The sequence below is a fragment of the Eumetopias jubatus genome, unplaced genomic scaffold (assembly GCF_037043125.1).
Source record: "Eumetopias jubatus isolate StellerSeaLion01/CBP00866 unplaced genomic scaffold, mEumJub1_p1.0 scaffold_2, whole genome shotgun sequence".
Lineage (NCBI taxonomy): Eukaryota > Metazoa > Chordata > Mammalia > Carnivora > Otariidae > Eumetopias > Eumetopias jubatus.
In genome coordinates this window covers 86,578,807-86,600,825 of record NW_028274808.1, presented here as the reverse complement: position 1 = coordinate 86,600,825, position 22,019 = coordinate 86,578,807, and the positions used below count along the sequence as shown (strand labels likewise).

General features: G+C 35.6%; 1 protein-coding gene across 2 annotated transcripts in view; it reads left to right on the top strand.

Annotated features, from left to right (window-relative positions):
- The window catches only part of NAA15 (N-alpha-acetyltransferase 15, NatA auxiliary subunit), an 80,221-nt gene that overhangs the window by 46,724 nt on the left and 11,478 nt on the right, over window positions 1-22,019 (top strand). For both annotated transcript variants that reach the window (XM_028102256.1, XM_028102254.2), the window contains exons 11-16: window positions 2,034-2,203; window positions 3,399-3,551; window positions 4,087-4,215; window positions 5,080-5,293; window positions 14,899-15,092; window positions 19,848-19,956. In XM_028102256.1, the coding sequence (XP_027958057.1) occupies window positions 2,034-2,203; window positions 3,399-3,551; window positions 4,087-4,215; window positions 5,080-5,293; window positions 14,899-15,092; window positions 19,848-19,956 (969 nt within the window). The remainder of the gene's footprint in view (window positions 1-2,033; window positions 2,204-3,398; window positions 3,552-4,086; window positions 4,216-5,079; window positions 5,294-14,898; window positions 15,093-19,847; window positions 19,957-22,019) is intronic.

Here is a 22,019-nt window from a genome sequence, read left to right as displayed (position 1 = left end):
ATTAAAAAATTGGGTTTTTTTCTTAAGTTTTTCTACAGTCCAGATTTTGCTGAATGGACTCTCATGGTGTTGCTTAACATGTTATTCCTCTGTCCTCTGAATTTGTTATAAATTGGTAGTTGGATGTAGAGCTGTGCTGTCTAGTATAATAGCTATTAGCCACATGTGACTATTAAAATTTTTTAAATTAAATAAAATTAAAAATTCAGTTCCTCAGTTGCAGTAGCCACATTTCAGGTGCTGCTCAGTAACTGTGTAAAGCCAGTTGCTACTACCATATTTGCCAGGGCAAATACAGAACATTTCCATCCTTGCAGAAACTTCTAATGGACAAGTCTGAGTAGAGGATTAATGAGATTCACTTTTTTTGGTTTGTTTCGTTTTAAATATAGGGGGTGAGCAAGGTGGTTATTTCATGGGTGGAGGGTGGTAGTATATTCTTCCATCAGGAGGCATTTAGTGTTTGTTTTGTGTGTTAGCAACTGTCAGGAATTACAAACTGGTGATAGTCTATCATTCATCTTCTGTTATCTTTTTTTTTTTCATCTTCTGTTATCTTACAAGAGAAATTTGCCTTCCATCTGTTACCTATTTATCCAGTATTTTGGTTTTTATATAGGAAAAGCAAGATAAATGCTGTTTCTGTCCTCTGTTTCTCCTACTTTTTGTTGTTGTTCTTTACCAGTTTTCAAAATAATGAATTCACTCAGTAGCATCCTTCAGAGGTGCCAGGGCACATTTTAAAGGTATTATGAATTCATGGGTTTAAACATACTTGATGTTTTAAATCATTGCAGTTTCAAATGGCTCCAGCCTTCACATACCATGGTGTAGTAGTTGATAGCTTTTTTGCAGTTTGGTATGACAAGATATTCCAGCTCATCTGGTACGCTGCCCATAGCAGACCTGGAATCAGTTGTTTTTCCAAAGGAGCCCTGGTTCTTACAGTGGGAAACCCCAGTATGGGACCTGGGGTGCTCATTGCTTTTGGGTTGATTATTGTTTCTAGGTCTCAGATTAATTTTAATAATACTTTTTAGAAGGCGTTACCATGGTTTCATTGGTTAATCATCATGATGTTCCTTTGATTATCAGCATTTTCCTACATATTTTACAAATGTGGAAGAGGTTCAATGACATGCCCAAGAATATGCAGCACTTTAGTTGCAGATCTATCAGATCGGGAGTTGGTGAGTTCCACTCCTATTGTTTGTCCACTGAGCCATCCTGCTTTTACTAGGATAAAAATAAGCAATCTATTGCTTTCTTTGAAAGCAAATAACAGTTCTTAGATTTTAGATATTGGTATTTAAAAAAGTATTTTATAATGTGTGGGTTGTATATTTAACTTACACATTTTCTTGTGAGTATATAAAAATTATGAACTAAAATGTAGAGTAAGCATTTTTACTTAATCTCATTTTTTGGGTATAGTTTTTACTCAGCCTAAATTACACATCATTGCATATCAGCATAATGTTAGAATATGTTAATATAATCACCCAAAACTCAACCACATCACAAGTATATTTATGTATAGTTTAGTACATTAGCTAGAAACCCAGTTAAGCAGTCAGGCCTTTTTTTTTTTTAAACCTCACATTAATGGAAAATCAAAATTTCTTCTGATACCTTTTTCGCCCCTCATAAATAATATCCTGATCTTTACACTTTCATAGTACTAGCACAACTTGTCTCCCTCATCCCTCCCCCCCCATTCCTTTCAGTTTCTTTTTTGGGGTAATTTTTTATATCTTTGATCTCATTTATCTGCCATATTTATTATATAAAGTTCTTACTAAACTCAAGGTAATGTGTTAGGGGCTGTAATGATACAGAACAGACAACATGGTCCCTTCCAAAGATCTTATGAATTTAAGGATGGTTTTATAGCTAGATACATAAATAAATGGTTCAAACTACTTTTCCTTATTAATAAAGATAAAGCCATTTGGAGGTGGGTACTCTCTTAATTATGTAATGACTAATCTTGGTTTATTTCCTCTCCCACCCACCTCCCCCACTTTTTAAAGATGATGGAAAAGAGGAACCACCAACCACATTACTTTGGGTCCAGTACTACTTGGCACAACATTATGACAAAATTGGACAGCCATCAATTGCTCTGGAATACATAAATACCGCTATTGAAAGTACACCTACATTGATAGAACTCTTTCTTGTGAAAGCTAAAATCTATAAGGTAAAAATCTTCCCTCCCGCTTTTTTTATAAGGTAATGAGTCTTATAAAAACTTTTTTCTATAATTTGTAGATTCTAAAAGCTGTAATAAAAATGATATATTTGATGACTCGTAAAACCTGGAATAAGTATAGAACATTTCTCAGTCTGATTACTTTTAGATTTGTCATGGTCATAATTTACTCATTTATATCTCTGTATACACACAGATATACATACATGCATATGGTTATTCAGAAATGTGGTTATTCATATTACATATTTTTATACATTCACACACATTTCTGGTTATTTTCTTGATTTTAAGTAGTAACAGTATAGATACTCTAAAGTAATTTGCTGTGACGTTTGTTTCTGTTAACACTTGAGTTTGACCATGATCAGTATCTGGTAATCTTAATGAAATGAAACTGAAGATTTTACTATTTTACTTGTCTTCTTAACTTGGTCTTACTTGAGAATCTCCAGTCATATGTTTTAGCATCATCTTAAAGTTGGCTCTTCTTTTTCTTAATACAAATACAAATTAGTAATAATAGCTCTTAAGGAAGAGATTATAAACTTAAAATTTATTTACCAAAAATAATGAAATTAAGTATTATTTTAAAAGCACTTTTCAAGGCCAGGTTATGCTCATTTGTTTTGTGGCTTTGACAAATGGACTAGTAATGTAAATTAAAACACATTGTGGAATGTCCAGTAATAGGCAGTAATGTTTCCCTAGTTGCTTTAGGTTAGAAATTTGGCTAATACCTTTGCCTTTTTTTTTTTTTAACTTTTCAGTGTTGATGAATAATTTTTTAAAATAAGCATTGTTGTATGTTAACAGAATTTCCCTGATATTCAGCCATGATGCCTTTTATGAACTTTCTGTTGTTCTGACTTAAATATATTAATTATTTATTCTTAAAATTCAACCATTGTTTTTGAGTATTCATTATGTGCCAGACACTGATAAAGGCAGTGAGGTGTAACAGTAAACAATATTATTAAAACAAGTCTTTACTGTCAGAGAGCTTGTATTCTACATGGCCAGAAAAGTATCAAAATGTATGCATCTACATTGATTAGGGTCTTAAGATCAGTCAGAAGAATACCTTTTTTTTCATTTGTGTTTTAGTTACTTATCAGTAGATAACTAATTACCTGCATAGTAAAATTAGCATACTGACCGGTTTATTTTGCTTTTCTATAAGCATGCTGGAAATATTAGAGAAGCTGCGAGGTGGATGGATGAGGCCCAGGCCTTGGACACAGCAGACAGATTTATCAATTCCAAGTGTGCAAAGTACATGCTAAAAGCCAATCTGATAAAAGAGGCTGAAGAAATGTGCTCAAAGTTTACAAGGGTTTGTACAGCTAGTGTTCTTATGAATAGTTTATACTTGTATATCTTGCTTATTTTTCAAAATTTCTTTCTAGTATTTTTAGTATCAAAATAGGATTTTAATTAAATTACCTTAGGAGAAAGAAACTGAAATCAATATTAGTATAAAACATAATTTTCTTTTTAGTTGGTTGTACAGTGGGTTATTTAACTCTGATTTATATTGATGTATATTCAGATGAATTTTTAAGGGTGAAAGGAACTAATGTTAATTGACTACCCGCTGTGTGCTAATGTTCTCTTTCTTATGTTATTTTCCAACCCCAGTTATGTAGATCTTTTGATTATTTACAAAGGTACATTTTTTTTCAGTGATCAGAAATATAATTCCAATTTCTTACACATAATAACAGTTCCCTCTTACTCTGAAAACAGTTAAAAAGAAAGTTATTTTGAAAGAATTCAAATCAGTTGACCGTATTTTCCTTCTTAAATGCTATGGTGAAATGGTGTATTTGGTAAGAAATGGTCTTGAATGCATATAATTTTTCATATAGGAAGGAACATCAGCGGTAGAGAATTTGAATGAAATGCAGTGCATGTGGTTCCAGACAGAATGTGCCCAGGCTTATAAGGCAATGAATAAATTTGGTGAAGCACTTAAGAAATGTCATGAGATTGAGAGAGTAAGTACCATATATATATATATATATATATATATGAGTTTCTCATTTTATTGTAATATATTGAAGGTTTTGGACAACTATAGTTTTTTCTTTATAAATCACACTGAGTGATTTCTAAATATCAGTTCTCACGTTTTTTTCAGTTTTTTGTTGGAAATGTTATAGACTACATTTTCAGCAGACTTGCCCATTGTCTACTCTTCATGTGAAAAACTTGATAGAAAGTTTGTAGCTTGGCTATGTTTTTATTGATGTTGAATGTTTCAAATTGCTGCTCCATCTTCAGTAATAAAAAGCTCATTAAGTTATCCTAGAAAGCTGTTTTGTTAAGGGGTTGATTGGTGATGTATACCCTTGATAGTCCTAAGATACAAGCTTTGAGTCCTTTTTACAGTATTTCTCTAGCCAGCATAACATTGTGTAGGACTCAAATTTGTATTTTTAGAAAAATTACCAAATACTACATATAGTCTTTGCAGGTCCATTCTAAATATAAAAACTGAATGTTTAATGTGTAAATGTACTACATCATTATGTATATTAATAAATTATGTTTGATTTGTCATGCTCGCTTTAAGTATGATTTAAGGAAGGAATAAATACATATATTTCAAATCATGTGTTTCCTTTTCATTCACCAAATAATTCAGTGCTTGGTGTATGCCATATACCGTGCTGGGGGATACCAATTATATTTGCTTATTTGATGTGCAAAGTATTTATATTGGGTGGTTGTAATTTTTAATCTTTTTATTTTGCTAATATTTTCATGCATAGGAAAACAAGTAATTCCGAGAGTTTGAATTCTGTAGTTTTCTTTGACATTGTTATACTTCAGTATAATAAAAAAAATAATTCTGTCAGCATTTTATAGAAATCACTGACGACCAGTTTGACTTTCATACATACTGTATGAGGAAGATTACCCTTAGATCATATGTGGACTTACTAAAACTAGAAGATGTACTTCGACAGCATCCATTTTACTTTAAAGCAGCAAGAATTGCTATAGAGATTTATTTGAAACTTCATGACAACCCCCTTACAGATGAGAATAAAGAACATGAAGCTGATACAGGTATGATATTCAAAGATTTCTTATTATTTGCTATGGTGTGTGTATATGTGTCTTTGTATTTTTGTGTAGCGTAGATTTTTCTTGAGCTTTTTTAGTGAGCACTTTGTGGGAAGATGTTATACATGCTTAGAAAATGATGATGGACATTTTGTGGATTTCCCTAAGCAATAAAAGAAAAATACTGTTTATACTTTGTAAAGTTAAGCAAGAATTTAATTTGTAACTGATCATTAGCTTTTAAGAAGTTGAATCTCATGAGTTTAACATTTAAAATCTGGTTTACTCAGTACTGTAAATTGCTAACTATCATTAGTGTCGGCACTCTACATTAGTGTTGGCGGTCAGTATATCTAGTTACTCTATTCTTCTTTGTAATAGTTATTTATAATTAACCTACTGAAAGGTGAAAATTGCTTGAACATTAAAAGCCAGTTTGGAATTAAACTAATAAGATTGCCTAATAATTTATCATTTGGCCAGTTTTTAAAGTGTTATTTTTATATCATGATGCCAGAATGTATAGTCTTCCCTAGGGAAAGGTTCTCAGAATAAAAATGATACAGGCATGTAGAAGGATATAAATATACATCCAAATATTTTGTGAGCTGTTCATGGCAAAAATGTTACATGAGGTGGCGGAAAAAGTGTGTCAGATTTTATTATTCAGTCCTAAGCTTATTCCTCTTCTGAAAAGTTATGGTTGGTGGTTTTCTGTAGCCTTCTTCCTGATAAAGACCTTTGGATCCTTTTGTTAATTTTTATTAAAATTTAAAATCACACATTGAAACCCTTGTATAGATTTCATTTGATGCTCTATGTGTTGTTGCTTTAACTAGAAAGAAAATGCCAGTAAGAATCTACAAAACAATTACAGTTGAAGCTGAGAGCTGTGATCCTGTGGCTTCTTTTTATTTTATTTTATTTTTTTTATTATGTTAATCACCATACATTACATCATTAGTTTTTGATGATCCTGTGGCTTCTTTTATCTTTCTCTTCACTCCTCCTGCTTTTCTCCTCTTCTTCAGATTATTCAAATAATAGACAATTAACTCTATACAAAGTTAAAACAATTCAGAAATACACTGGCAAATGTGAAAATCCCCTTTCACTAGTCTCCATACCCATAGATAATCTTCTTTCAAAGGTTATTGCTATCTCTAGAAAAGGTTCAGTTGCCTTTGTACACAATTACATATTTCAGTTATATGTGTACGTAAACTCCACACACACATATCAGGGCAGTTCTTTGAGGTTGTTTGGTTTACATTTGTTTTATTTTTCTAGCCCCATAAATGAGTGATATTATTTCCAGTATTCTGCGACTTAGACTTGTTTTTTCATAGTGTTGGTCCATATCTGGACATAACTTAATACAATCATCAGTCATTTTAAAAGCTATGTAGGAACCTATGTGGGTTTTTTCCCCTCACCATTACAGTGCTATAGTAAATGTCCTTGTATATCATTTTGTACTTGTTTATTTAGCGTGGATTGTTAGAAGTGGAAATTCCTGGGTTAAAGAGTATAAAAATTTGAAATAGTGTCAAATTGCCTTCCTTAAAAGGTTCATCAGTTTTTATTGCCACAGTATTGAGCTTATCTTTTCCTTTATTGCTAACATAAAAAATTATCCATCCTTTACATTTTCATTATTTTGGGGAAAATATCTGATTTATAATTCCCAGATTATTTAGAGATTTATTTATTTATTTTTAGAGAAAGAGAGAACGCGTGTGTGCATGTACATCTGGGGGGTGGGGCAGAGGGAGAGAAAGTCCCAAGCAGACTTTGTGCCGAGCGTAGAGCCTGACTCAGGGCTCGATCTCACAACCACAAGATCATGACCCAAGCTGAAATCAAGAGTCAGACACTCAACTGGCTGCACCACCCAGGTGCCCCTATAATTCCTAGATTTTTTTTTTTTTTTAAGATTTTATTTATTAGAGAGCGTGCACAAGCAGGAAGAAGGGTAGAAGGAGAAGCAGACTCCCTGCCGAGCAGGGAGCCCATTATGGGGACTCGATCCCAGGACCCTGGAATCATGACCTGAGCTGAAGGCAGACATTTAACTGACTGAGCCACCCAGGTGCCCCTAATTCCTAGATTTTTAAGAATGGAACATCTGTGTATGTTTTCATGTGGCCTTTGGCTTTCTTGTATAAATTGCCCGTTCATGTCTTTTTCTCATTTTATTTTTCAACTTGGTTTGTAGAAGTTCTCTGCATGTTCAGGACTTTAATCCAATTGTTTATGTATTACAGAAATTTTCTTCCTGTTTTACTTTGGTCTTTATGGTAGATGTATTTTATTATGGAAAAGTATTATTAATTTATATGAGATAAAATTTCTATAGTCTTTTGTGGCTTCTAAGACTTGCATAGAAAGGCTTTTTTACTTCAGAATTTAAAATATATTTATTTTAGAAGATACTTATCTTCTGTGTTTCCTTACAATATTTTTTGTTATGCTAATCAGCATACATTACATCATAGTTTTTGATGTTGTGTTCCATGATTCATTGTTTGCATATAACACCTAGTGCTCCATGCAGTACGTGCCCTCTTTAATACCCGTCACCAGGCTAACCCATCCCCCCACCCCCTCCCCTCTAGAACCCTCCGTTTGTTTCTCAGAGTCCATAGTCTCTCATGGTTCGTCTCCCCTTTCGATCCCCCCCCTTACAATATTCTGTTATGTTTACAGTCATCTGGAGTTAATTTTTTAAAGATTTATTTATTTATTTTGAGAGGGTGGGGGGAAGGGTAGAGAGAGAGGGTGAGTGAGAATCTCTAGCAAACACAGGGCTCCATCCCATGACCCCGAGACCATGACCCCAGCCAAAACCAAGAGTTGGATGCTCATCTGACTGTACCACCCAGGCACCCCTCATCTGGAGTTAATTGTTATATAATGATGTGAAGTAGAATGTAGCTTATTACCCCCAGATAGATGGCTGACTCCTCAACAGTATTTTTGATATGTTGTCATATTCCCCACTGATTTCAAAAGGGGCGCCTGCCTGGCTCAGTCTGTGGAGCATGCGACTCTTGATCTCTGGGTTGTGAGTTTGAGCTCCACATTGGGTGTAGAGATTACTTAAAATCTTTAAAAATAAAAAAATAAAATGCCACCTTTATCATGAACTAAACTGTGAAATACAATGTAGTGGGTTGTGGGTATGGTGTCTGGTTCCCACATACATCAAAAATTCCCGTAAAGACCTTAAACTGTGGTATTAACATTAGTATACAGGTTTCTGTTCTTATGATCTCTTTGTCTCTTCTTAAAATCTAATACTCTGTCTTTAGAATTTTCTTGCTTTTATATGAACTTGCTTTTATATTTGAACTGTAGAATTACCTTGTCAGAAAGTTTCTTTTGGAGTTTTGGTTTTTTTTTTAAGATTTTTATTTATTTGACAGAGAGAGAGCAAGAGCAGGAACACAAGCAGGGGGAGTGGGAGATGGAGAGGCATGCTCTCTGCTGAGCAGGGAGCCCAATGTGGGGCTAGATCCCAGGACCCTGGGATCATGACCTGAGCCGAAGGCAGTCACTTAACCGAGTGAGCCACCCAGGTGCCCCTCTTTTGGAGTTTTTAATTTAAATTGCATTTGAGATACAGATTACCATTTGGGGTGGGGATATCTTAAATAATATCGAATCTTTGCGTACTAGAATGCATTGTATCTCCTATTTCTGTTTTAGTGTGTAATATAGCTTTGGTGAATTTACTACTAGCATCATCTCTACGTGTCTTTTTTTTCCATTACAGTATTCTAAATGAATATTATCATAGTTTTTGTTTTGTCAAGTTGGTATCCTTATTGAACTCTGATATTAGGTTTAGTAGTTTTTTCAGCTGATTTTTAAAAAATTGTCTGTGGGGTGCCTGGGTGGCTCAGATGGTTAAGCGTCTGCCTTCGGCTCAGGTCATGATCCCGCAGTCCTGGGATCGAGTCCCGCATCGGGCTCCCTGCTCCTTGGGAGCCTGCTTCTCCCTCTGCCTCTCTCTCTCTCTCTCTCTCCCCCTTTCTCTGTCTCTCATGAATAAATAAATAAAATTAAAAAAAATTATGTAAGCTGTTACATTAATCTGTAAACATTGGTAGTTTGTTTTCTTTCAGTATTTATACCTCTTTTTTATATCTTATTGCATTGGTGAAGGTTGCTAAAACTGCTAATTAATAGAAACAGTAGTATACTTGCTGCCTTTTTTATCTTTAGACATAATGTTTCTAATGGTCCACCATAAAGCTTACTATTTGTAGTAATTTGTAGTAAATATCTGGTAGTTACCCTTTATTTGGTTGAGAAGTTATTTTTTGCTTCTTAGGTTTTTATCTTTTCAGTAAATTTTTTTTTTTTAAGATTTTATTCATTTATTTGACAGAGACACAGTGAGAGAGGGAACACAAAGCAGGGGGAGTGGGAGAAGGAGTAGCAGGCTTCCCGTGGAGCAAGGAGCCCGATGCAGGGCTCCATCCCAGGACACTGGGATCATGACCTGAGCCTAAGGCAGATGTTGAACGACTGAGCCACCCAGGCGCCCCTATCTTTTCAGTAAACTTAAAAGAGTCTTACTAATGTGGCCAGATTTATTTTGCCTTTTTATGTGAATGTTGATTTGGCTGTATAGAGTAGTCTAGGTTTAGGTGTTATTTGCTATGTATACACATATATGCATGCGTACACATACATATATACACCAATTTTTTATTTTTAATATAGTACAATATTCTAGCATAGTAGAATTTTCTGGCTCCTTCTAAGCGAAAATTCTGATCTCTATTATGTTCACATAAGTAAAAGGTAATTCATGTAAAGTTGAGACCGTGCTTATCCAGATAAATAGTGCTACATTAAGTGAAACAGGATTTGAATTCTTAATTTCTGTATTAACTTCTGATGTGGTTATTCCTTTCTCTATTTTTGTAAGGCAACTCTATTATTATGAACTGGGTGAGTCCTTTCAAGGCACTAGGAGATAATATAGAATAAGATCACAAAATAGCCAGTGGGCCAGATCCGTACTGCAGTTCGATTTGATAAATGAAGTTTTATTGGGACATAGCCTATTCGTTTATGTATTATTTATGGTGAATTTTGTGCTACAGTAGCTGAGTTTAGTTGCACCAGAGACCCATGCTTACAGAGATGAAAATATTTAGTATCTGGCCCATTATAAAAAAAGATTATTGACTCCTCGTGTAGCATAGTGGAAAGAAAGAGCCCAGATTTTGGAGTCAGAGTGAAGTGGATTTAAATCCTTGTTCTGCTTTTTGTTATTACTCTTGAGTTAATATTTTTCCTCTGAAACCTCAGTTTTCTCATACATATAATAATATTATACTCTCTACATAAAATAATATTACACTCTAATCAATGAGATTATTGAGGATATTAAGTAAAATAATGTATGCATGGTATCTGGTATGTAGTAAGGAAGCAAGTGGTAGCAGTTATTTTACAAGTCATTAAAAGGCCAGAATTTTTGTGGTTATTCATTTATAAATGTCTTATACTTCCAGAATGTAATTTTTGGTCCTTGTTTGAAATTTCTTTTTTAGTAGTAAGGGCTTCTTTACTAGGAAAAAGAGAAACTGGCGTGTATTTGTTTTTGAAGGTTGTTTTGTATTGACACGTAATAAATTTCCCTAAATTTAGCAGCTTAAAACAACTATTTCCATAGTTCAGGAATTTAGAAGCATCTAGGTTGTTCCAGCTCAGGCTCTCTTATAAAGTTATAGTTAAGTTGTTGGCTGAGGGTTGTTGGGGGGTGCGCTGGGGGGATACCTGGCTGGCTCAGTTGGATAAACGTCTGCCCCTTTGGCTCAGCTCAGGTCATGACATCAGGGTCCTGGGATCGAGCCCCACATCGGGCTCCCTGCTCAGTAGAGAGCCCGCTTCTCCCTTTCCCTCTCCCACTGCCCCTGCTTGTGGGCTCTCTTTCTCTCTTTCAAATAAATAAAATCTTAAAAAAAAAATGTTGATTGGGGCTACAATCATCTGAAAGCTTAACTAGGGCTAGAAGATCATTTCCCAGATGACTCACTCACATGGCTTTTGGCAGGTGGCCTTAATATGTTAGTCTCTCTAGAGGGTTTCTTCAGTTCCTCAAGGCATAGTAGCTAGCCATGAGAGCAAGGAAGAAGCCACAACACTTTTAATGTTTTACTCTCTTAACATAACACCCCATCACCTCCTACATGTTCTCTTTGGTAAAAGTGAGTCACCAAGTCTAACCGATATTTGAGTGGGAGAAGAATCAAACAATTTCTAGTCATATTTTTAACTGCCATATTCTGCATTCTGGACACATTATTTACATTATTCTTTTTTTTTTTTTAAGATTTTATTTATTTAGGGTACCTGGCTGGCTCAGTTGGTTAAGCGACTGCCTTCGGCTCAGGTCATGATCCTGGAGTCCCGGGATTGAGTCCCGCATCGGGCTCCCTGCTGAGCAGGGAGTCTGCTTCTCCCTCTGACCCTACCCCCTCTCATGTACTCTCTCTATCTCATTCTGTCTCTCAGATAAATAAATAAAATATTAAAAAAAAGATTTTATTTATTTATTGGAGAGAGAGAGAGACAGATAGCGAGAGAGCAGGAGCAGGGAGAAGAGGGAGAAGCAGGCTCCCCACTGAGCGGGGAGTGATGCAGGGCTCGATCCCAGGACTCCAGGATCATGACCTGAGCCAAAGGCAGATGCTTAACCGACTGAGCCACCCAGGCACCCTATTTATATTATCCTTACATGCAAAATACACTTGCCCCTTCCAAGGCCTTCAAAAGTCTCATTCCATTACAGCATTAGCTCAAAGTCCAGAATGTTATATGTGTATGAGGTGCTGGTGCTAATGAGATTTCTTGAATATGGTTCTTTAGTATAGCTAGTATTGCTCTTCAAGTATAGTTCTTGGTATGAAATCCTGTGCCAGGGGCACCTGGGTGGCTCAGTCTGTTAAGCATCTCCCGTGGGCTCAGGCCATGATCCCAGCATCCTGGGATGGAGCCCTGCATCGCTCCCTGCTCAGTGGGGAATCTGCTTCTCCCTCTGCCGCTCTCCCTGCTCATTCTCTCTCTCATTCTCTCTCTTGTCTCTTTCAAATAAATAAATCTTAAAGAAATCCTGTGCCAAGTACATGTTCAATATAAATTGATTGCAGAGGAATATTCTTGATCAAAAGGGGGTGGTGAAGGGGAAATGGGAGACACACAGGAGTTACTGGTTATGTCAGTTCTCAAGTCCACTTGGGCATAGGGTAGCAGTTCTTTGATTAGGACTCATGATGTAGGACTAATTCTCTAATGGTTCCTGGTTCTATGCTGTGGTTTCTTAGCTCCACCTTCTGCATCTTCTTTCCTTGTTCTTAAAAGTTAACGTTTGTGGGATGCCCAGCCAGCTCATTTGGAAGAGCTTGCAACTCTTAATCTTGGGGTGTGTGTTCAAGCCCTATATTGGGTGTAGTGATTACTAAAAAAATTAATTAATTTTTAAAAAGTTAGCATTTGTTTGCACCTGAGTAGTTTTCCAGTCTGCCAAAATTTGGGGGTTCTATTGAACTATCTCTGTTCCTTTCAGTCCAAATTTGCTCTGTTTCTGCCCATAGAATTCTCTTAAAACCTATGGATCTTTTGTGAATCTTATTGGAAGCCACATGCACAAATATCTATGTCTACCTTGAGCTTTTGCTGAGAGGACAGCACCCTTGAGTTTCTTAGAAGCTCTGTTGTTTGAAAGGATCAGTGAATCATACCCTTAAAATTTTTAAGAGAAAAGAGCCTTCTGGGTAACCAGTAACTGCTGAAGTACTATCTTTCTGAGTTCTGAGTTTTAAAGGATTTTAAAGCCAAACTCTGCTTTCTCTGTTGACATATTTTCTTGGCAGTTCTCTAAATTTGACCTTTGGTCTGCAGCCATTTTTGAAGAGGCTGAGAATTTTCAAAAAGTGTCAAGTCCTTGTTACATTTGTTTCTTCTGCATTTTTATTACAATCTGCAAGAGGAATCAGGTGTTACCTTAACTACCCCCTCTTTTTTTAGCTTGGAAATCCCTTTAGCTAATCACTCAGTTCATTTGATATATTTTATGATGTTATTAAATACATGTTATTAAACTTTCTGCCTCTACATGACTATAACATGTGTCACTTGCAGCCTCTTAAAAATCCAATCTCTATTAAATAGTTTAGGGTCCTTTGAGCTTCCACTAATGCTTTTTTCCAGGTTTTTCCGCCTTTTGCCATACTCGAACCAAAGTCAGTCCTACATTTTAAGTTTTTATTGCAGCAGCACCCCACTTCCAGGTACCAAAATCTGCCTTGGTTATCTGTTGCTGCGTAACAGATTGCTTAAACATAGCTTTAGGTAACAAACATTTATTATTTAGAGTTACTGTGGGCCAGGAATTCAGAAGTCACTTAGCTTAGCTGTATGATTTTGAAAGATGTGGGTTCCCTCAGGAGATTGAAGTGAACATGGCAGCCAAAGGCTTCTGAAGGGTTGATTTGAGTTGGAGAATCCAAGATGGCTTACTCTCATGGCTCTAGCCCTCTTCTTGGCTACTTGGGTCTTTCCATGTTTGTGTATCTTCACAACATGGCAGTTGGTTTCTTTTGAGTGGCCCAAGAGAAAGCAAGGAGGAATCCACCATGGTTTTATGTTCTGATCTTGGATGTCATACACTTTGATTTCTAGCATATTCCATCCATTGGAAGTGAGTTAAGTATAGCCCACAATTAAGGGGAGGGGAAATAGGCTCTACCTTTTGAAGAAAGGAGTTTATGGGCATATTTGAAAATCACACTGTGATATGGTATATTTTAGAATGACTTTTTTCATTTCTCACTACAATAAGTATTGCCCAAATAAATACCAGTTGCACATGTAACTTTCAGATTTATTGCTTGAAGACTAAACAATATAGATTTTTTACTTTATTATCTCATTTGTGATTTCCAGTCTTTCTTTTGAGACATTCCATAGTTTATACCACAAAAGCTATTGTTAATTTTCAGTGTCAAACTTTTAATTTACCATATAGTTATTTATTATTCCATCAACAAATATTTGAGTGTTTTCTGTATATTCTGCTAGGCCCTGAGAATACAAAAATTAGAAGTAAGACAGGGTCTCTTCCACCAGGGCATTCACAGTCTAAAAGAGATCCACATGTATAAACGAAGTATTGTGACAAGTAAAATACATGTCATAGTGGCAGCACTGAGTAGAGAATGAATAACTGACAAGGTTAGAGAGGCATAACTAAGAAAAAGCATAGTCTAAGGCCATATAAATATGCGAGAAATATGAGACAGCTTGTTACATTTCTAGAACTGCAAGTATAATATTGCTGGAGAAATTTGTATGCTTTTATGTTTTGCTGTGGTTGCGGCACCAGGTCTCCACCTGGTTTCAAAACATTTTTTTGAAGAGATCACAGTGTTCTCTATCGAATGTGGAACCATTAAATGGCTAGGTACACATAGGCACATGAACATGTATAACATGTAATATTTTTTATGGGAGTTTTAATGAGAATGTTAGTGATTTTACTAACCTGATTGATATACTTTTAATTAATTAACACATATTGCCTACAGCAAACATGTCTGACAAAGAGCTAAAGAAGCTACGTAATAAACAAAGAAGAGCTCAAAAGAAAGCCCAGATAGAAGAAGAGAAAAAAAATGCAGAAAAAGAAAAGCAGCAGAGAAATCAGAAAAAGAAAAAGGATGATGATGATGAGGAAATTGGAGGGCCAAAAGAAGAACTTATCCCTGAGAAACTGGCCAAGGTACTTAATAATAGTGTTGAGCGCAAATGAGTGAAATTTCATGACCAGCTATTGTCATTTTATACTGTCTTATTTACCCAATTTGATTATAGATTTTAATTTTTAGTCTATTTTCTTTCTTTCTCTTTCTTGCTCTCTCTCTCTCTCTCTTTCTTTCTTGATCATATTTCATTTAAAACTTGGAACAATGATCCTGATTCAGAGTAATCTAGTATGGTATAGTGGAAAGTTTTGGCTTTTGAGTCATTCTGATCTGGGTCCACATATCAACAACTCTTCTACTTCACTGTGTATCTTGGACACTTTGTCTAACCTCTCTGCTGGTTTTCTCATGTATAAAAAGGGACTAGGAAGAAATCCCTACTAGGTAGGGATGTTAGGATTAAAGGAACTATATGTGCAAAGAATGTAGCATCTGTTATAAGTGGTAACATGCACCTTTTTATAGACTAAATTGAGCTTATTGAAAAGTAAGTGTATATGTATATCTTTCACCCATGTGTCAGTTTACAGTATTTCTTTATTGGACTTTGCTATTTGAACCTAATCTCTTTAAAAGTCGCTAAATATTTTCCCCCAAGCCAAAAATCATATCTGCCATTTTTAACCATTAAGCTGAAACCAAGGTATTCATTGTCAGATGAACCATTTTGATTAATAACATACCTATGCATTTCTGGCCCTTGGTGTTCAGCTACTCCATGTGAAAATAATTGCATGTTTTATTATGTTAAAGCAATAAATATAGTAAGCACTAGAGTTCAGTATTAGCCTCACTGGTAACTAAAAAGTAAAAATCAACTGCCTTATAACTAAGAAAAATTATAGTACCTAATAATTAGAGTTGGAAAATAGTTTTAGGATTATATCAGAGCAGATGGACAATAATACCTCATAGCAGTATTGCTAAGAACCATAGAGAAATCTAGCTTGGATTTCAAAGGATATATTGACATCTTTTCACAAATAATTGTATAACTTCTAGGACAAAGATACTACCTTTTTATTGTTGGGAGTCTATTGGAAGAATATACAGAATAGTGAGGAGGCACAGAAAATTGCCTTTTAGGCCTCATGGAGAATTGCAAAGTTATTCAGGGATAATATCAGCTTTAAGGGCCTTCCATCTTATGCTTCAGTTTTCTTTATTAATACCACTTTTACCACTGTCACTGACTGTCTGCCACCACCATTCTTTCTACATGCTTTCTCTATAGCCCATGACTTTTCTTAATGACTTTTTTCTTTGTAACACTTTATATCATCCATTATACTTCTTAGAGGATCTATTTGGATTAGTCACTGTCTAATAAAGGTTACTTACCCCCACAGAGCAGAATTCTTACACCAGGCCTCCTTATAGACTATTGGGTTTTCCTTGTATCCAGCTTATCATAGCTGCTTTTGGGCCAGATGTCAAGTTATAGTTTAATTATTTATAGCTAGAGGTTTATAGAGTCTCAGAAGAAAACAATGCCTACAGAAAGTGCTTTATTTGGAAAGAGCCCAGTGGAAGGTACCCACTTTCATAGGCTGCCGTTTAATATATACTATTCTTACCTGTTAGGCACATAACACACTTCTCTTCCTAGAATAACTGCCTCCAGGATGCCCCCTTCTTTTTTTTTTTTTTTTTAAAGATTTTTATTTATTTATTTATTTGACAGAGAGACACAGCGAGAGAGGGAGAGCACAAGCAGGGGGAGTGGGAGAGGGAGAAGCAGGCCTCTTGCTGGGCAGGGAGCCCGATGCGGGGCTCAATCCCAGGACCCTGGGATCATGACCTGAGCCGAAGGCAGACGCTTAACGACTGAGCCACCCAGGTGCCCCAGGATGCCCCCTTCTAATAGCATCCACACTTACTTGTATCCCCAGTGTGGTGGCAGCACTAGATTACACCAAGCCATCGTAATAAAATATGGCATTATAGGCTCTTTTAAAAGCTGCCTGCCAAATCTGGATTTACAGTCTCTAGATTCTGATTTTTTATGATCTTACATTTTATCATTCTTAATGTTACAAATGATATATTTAGTGTCACCAGTTGAGGATTTTATATATGTAATATAAAATAAAAGCATTATTAAGTTAGCAGTAATTCCAGTTAAAGAAAAAAGGAAAATAAGAGGTTTAGTGAGTTTAATATTCAGTTAACTGAGTATAAACCTGAAGTCTTTGTTTCTCCAACTTATCATGAGGCAGTAGTTGGTATTTATGAGTTTCCTTATGTACCACCCATCTTATGTTCCTTCTTGCCTTCAGGAGGTGTAGTATTCATCTCAGCTGGATTATTTTTCTCCTTCTGTGCACATGTACGTTCCTCCTTATCAATGTGTTCTTAGTATTCTGTCTGTATAGGATTTAATAGTTTTAAACTTTCTGTTGCTATTCTGGGAGTATAGGGAGATATATTCCTGTACAACATATTGTAATACGGATTAGACTTCACATTGGTTTATAAATTTAAAAATTGCATATGATCAAAACCGCCCTTGCAAATCTCATGTTGCCCATCAACACAATGCAGTCCCATTCTACATCTCTTTAAACTTAAGTAAATTCAAATCTTCATGACTAGATGTAATTTTTTTTTTTTTGAGAGACAGAAATGAGTATGCATAATTCTGGCAATTTCATCAGTACTCCACTCATTGAACACAGGACCCCAACTGAGTATGAGACCCAGGAAGTATGACTACCATTTGTTTAGTCCATGTCAGTTCCTGTGTGCCTCTCCCAGGGTGAACATTTTGCTACAGTGATTCTCATTTTGGTACTTAATATGGTTTTCATGCACAGAATGCAAAGCAGTGATAAATATATTCATTTCTATATGTCTGTCTTTACAACTTTAGGGATTTTTCAAGGGTAGTTTTAATGATACTTTTCTTTCTTTTTTTTTTTTTTTTTAAGATTTTATTTATTTGACACAGAGAGAGAGAGACAGCCAGAGAGGGAATACAAGCAGGTGGAGTGGGAGAGGGAGAAGCAGGCTTCCTGCTGAGCAGGGAGCCCGATGCGGGGCTCGATCCCAGGAACCTGGGATCGTGACCCGAGCTGAAGGCAGACGCTCAACAACTGAGCCACCCAGGCACCCCTTGATACTTTTTTCCTTTTTTTTTTTTATCTTAAGCACTGATTTTAGAACTCATCCCTGTTGATATGCTTTTGTATATATAACTCTATACTTCATTATGTATGAATATAGAATGTAGTTAGCTTTATTGTGGTTATGTACATATGTTTAAACACTTAGATTTAGCCTGACAAAAATCTTACCTGTGCAAGACACACAGAAACATGTGGGGACAACAGATCCAGATTTTTTGTGGAGGCATAGGTTCTCATTTATTAGAGTTGCAGGCAGAATTTCTCTTTTCTTTTTCCAAGTTTAAATACTTGATTTCAGTAAGTATAATGCTTGTATTTCCTTAGCTTCCCTATATTCCTTGTTTCCATTTTGTGACAGCAGCCTTATCTCCCTGGTGGTAAATTACCCTGGTCAATACAGCGATCCTCATTTCAGTCTGCTTTGAGTCTTGAGAAACTTGATACAGCTTCATTACAATTTCAGTTTCCAGTTTCTTTACTTTCCCTAGTAGACATTTCTCCCCTGTATACCACAAATCCCAACTCAATAGGACATAGAATCGTGGGAATAAGAAGCAAAATATTTACAAATGTTTGAGAAAGGCATCCTTAGGAGGGCCCCTCTCTCCCCTCTGTCTCTTGGTATCTATAGCTAGTAGAGTGACAGTGCCGTATATTGATTTCTTGTTTAGAGCGTGTGTTCTTCAGAATAATGCCAGCTGCTTTACATGCTAGTATAAGGTAAAACTCCTAAACATCACTTTTTTGCTTAAGGTGTTTTGTTTTGTCTTTTAATGCTGTGAAATAATTTCCTTAGCCAGAATCTGTGTTGGTAAAACCACAGTTACCCTATTAGCAGAGGTATGTTGTACAGCTGTGCAAATCCAAATTCCATCAAGGGTAAGTTGTTACTACCTCTGTGATGAGACAAGGCAAATACAGGCATGGATGTCAGTGCCTTCCGATAAATATGGTATTGCTCTCCACCCCCATCCCAGTCTACAGAGAAGAATTTTGTCTAGGTACTCAGTCTAGGAATGTAACGGTAACAGTTACGTAGTAAATATTATACCTGCCCAGCAGTTATTACAAGTATGTAATTAATATCACATCTATATAATTAATAAAGGGTGGTAGAGACAGTTCAATAAATATAAATCTTAAATGCCATGGCATTGGAATAAATATGGATACTATAGAATTTGTATTAGAACAAAGCAAGATAGAATGGATATTGTACTGCTTTTTTTTAATAACTTGATTATACTTCACTTTGAACTTAAAAAACATTCTCTATCTTTCTTAACCCCTCTTCATCCTGTTTAACCTCTCTGTCCTCTCCCTGCCCTACCCCTTGGCTATCTGACCTGTCACTGTCTTTCCCTGGTTCTGTTTTATCTTTCTCTTCACTTGTTGCATAGTTTCTATCCAGAGATAATGTAATATCTATGGTTAAAAACCAGTGAAGAGTTGTAGAGTTCAAAATCCCCTTCCTTTAGATTATGGGAGGTTAAAATATGACAGTATTTCTGGGTAATGGGTAAGTGATTTTTACCAAAAAGAAAAAAAAAAAACCAGAAAGTGAAGTGTTTTTAATAGAATAAGATCACATCCCCCCCCCCCCAATCTTGCTTCCACTTGTATAATATCTTTTATTTTTGTTAGGTTGAAACTCCACTGGAAGAAGCTATTAAATTTTTAACACCGTTGAAGAACTTGGTGAAGAACAAGATAGAAACGCATCTTTTTGCCTTTGAGATTTACTTTAGGAAAGGTAGGCAATTAGGGTATAGTGGCCTGATAAAATTGATCACTGTATTTCTTAGATGTAGTCACCCAAATCCAATAGTCTCACCACTGTAGGATTTTTTCCCAATGCAGCTTCTCACAGAAATACCTGCTACATGTACAAGATATTGTGGGGAGGTGTAATGATACTATTATCTCTCCTAGGACATTAAAATCAATGATAGATATACATACATAACTAAGATTAAGGTCAAATATAGTAGTTACCATGTACCGGTGTGAATAAAATTAATGATAAGAGAGGTTTGATTAGTGCCTGATATACAAAGAGAGCATTGGATAAATGTTGGTTATTATTAGCTATTGTTAGAAGGTGTGGTGCTTAAGGTGTATCTTGAAAGGTGGATCATATTTCTAAAAGAAAAGTTGCATAGAAAAGAAGAGGATGCATTAAGAATACACAAGTATGCTTAAATAATGTTGAGGTTGTCTATATTGCCAGAGTCAGGTAAAAGATAATGGAAGGTCTTGGTTGTCTTGTTTAGAATGCCTAGACTACATATAGATACTAAGATTTTGTGGTATTGAATTGCTCTAATTCAGGTGGTTTATTGGGTGGGGGGAAAGTGTATCATTAAGGTGATATGCATATTGAAGGGAAGAGAAATTGGTTAGTAAGATCTGACAGAAGGTTGTTGCTCCAAGCAGTGTAACTGTTCTAAAAGAGATTGAATAAAATGGTACCTCTATAGAGTATCCATTAAAAAATCATGTTTATGCAAAGTAATTAATAATGTCAGGTAAAGGTTGCTATATAGCATTGCTTGGAAATAGGACACAAAAACTATAGTTTAATTTTAATTTTTATTAAGATATTTACATGGGTATATAAGATAGCAAAAGGGCCAGGAAGAAATAGATCAAAAAATAACTGATGGTCTCTTGATGGATTTGAGTGATTACAATGGTTTGCATTATATTTCTGTTTTCCAAAATGATTGTTATAATTTGGAAAAGAAGTTTAATAAATAATCCAGTAATATCTTTTGAAGAAAAGTTAATACAATTCCCCTTTTTCTTCCTTCCTTCCTTCCTTCCTTTCTTTCTCTCTCTCTTTCTTTTCTTTCTTTTTTTCTTTCTTTCTTTCTTTCTTTCTTTTTCTTTTCTTTTCTTTTCTTTTCTTTTCTTTTCTTTTCTTCTCTTTTCTTTTCTTTTCTTTTCTTTTCTTTCTTTCTTTCTTTCTTTCTTTTCTTTCTTTCTTTCTTTTTCTTTCTTTTTATTTAGAGAGAGCATGGGAGCAGTTGCAGGGGCTGGGGGGAGTGAGGGAGAGAGAATCTTAAGCAGGCTCCACAAGTGGAGCCCAATGATCATGACCTGAGCCAAAATCAAGAGTCAAGACACTTAACCGACTGAGCCACCCAGGTGCCCCAATACAACAAATATTCCTAAATGAAATCCTGAAGTATAAAAAAGCTGTTCTGCTTAAAGAGGGGAAGGGCAATCTAAATTCCTTACAATTGGCTTCTTGGCTGTGTTCTAACCTCTCAAGGGCTCTTCAGCATTTGGAATTCACTGTAGTCGTGTGAAATGGGTAGTAACAAAGAGTATGGCAGTATTTTTAGCTTTCTGAGTGTTGGAGTAAGGGAAAAAGAAATGTCAGAGGAGCCTGGAGTTTTGAATTTTGTAATTTGGAGAATGGTACCAAATTAGGGAAGTCTTAACAAAGAGGTGGTTTTATATGGGACTTAATCAGGTGACATTTCCATTCAACTATTGAAGCATGGGAAACGTGGGGGTGTGAGTGTGAGGATAATATAGAAAGATACTAGAAATCACTGAAAACATAACCTTGGTGAATATTGTACCTTTTGAGGAGGTAGAGGAGCCAGGTGATTGATTAGGAGAGGACACTCAAGTAGGAGGGAAACCATTTCACATGAATGTCTCAAAATCCAAGAAAGGATCTAGTTTGAAGTATAAACAATGAAGTTGTATAAGTAGTGCAGAAAATCCCTTTATTTTTATTAAAGGAGGTTAAGAAATTAAATGGCTTCAAATTTTGTTTATATGGCATTAGTTCAAATATTG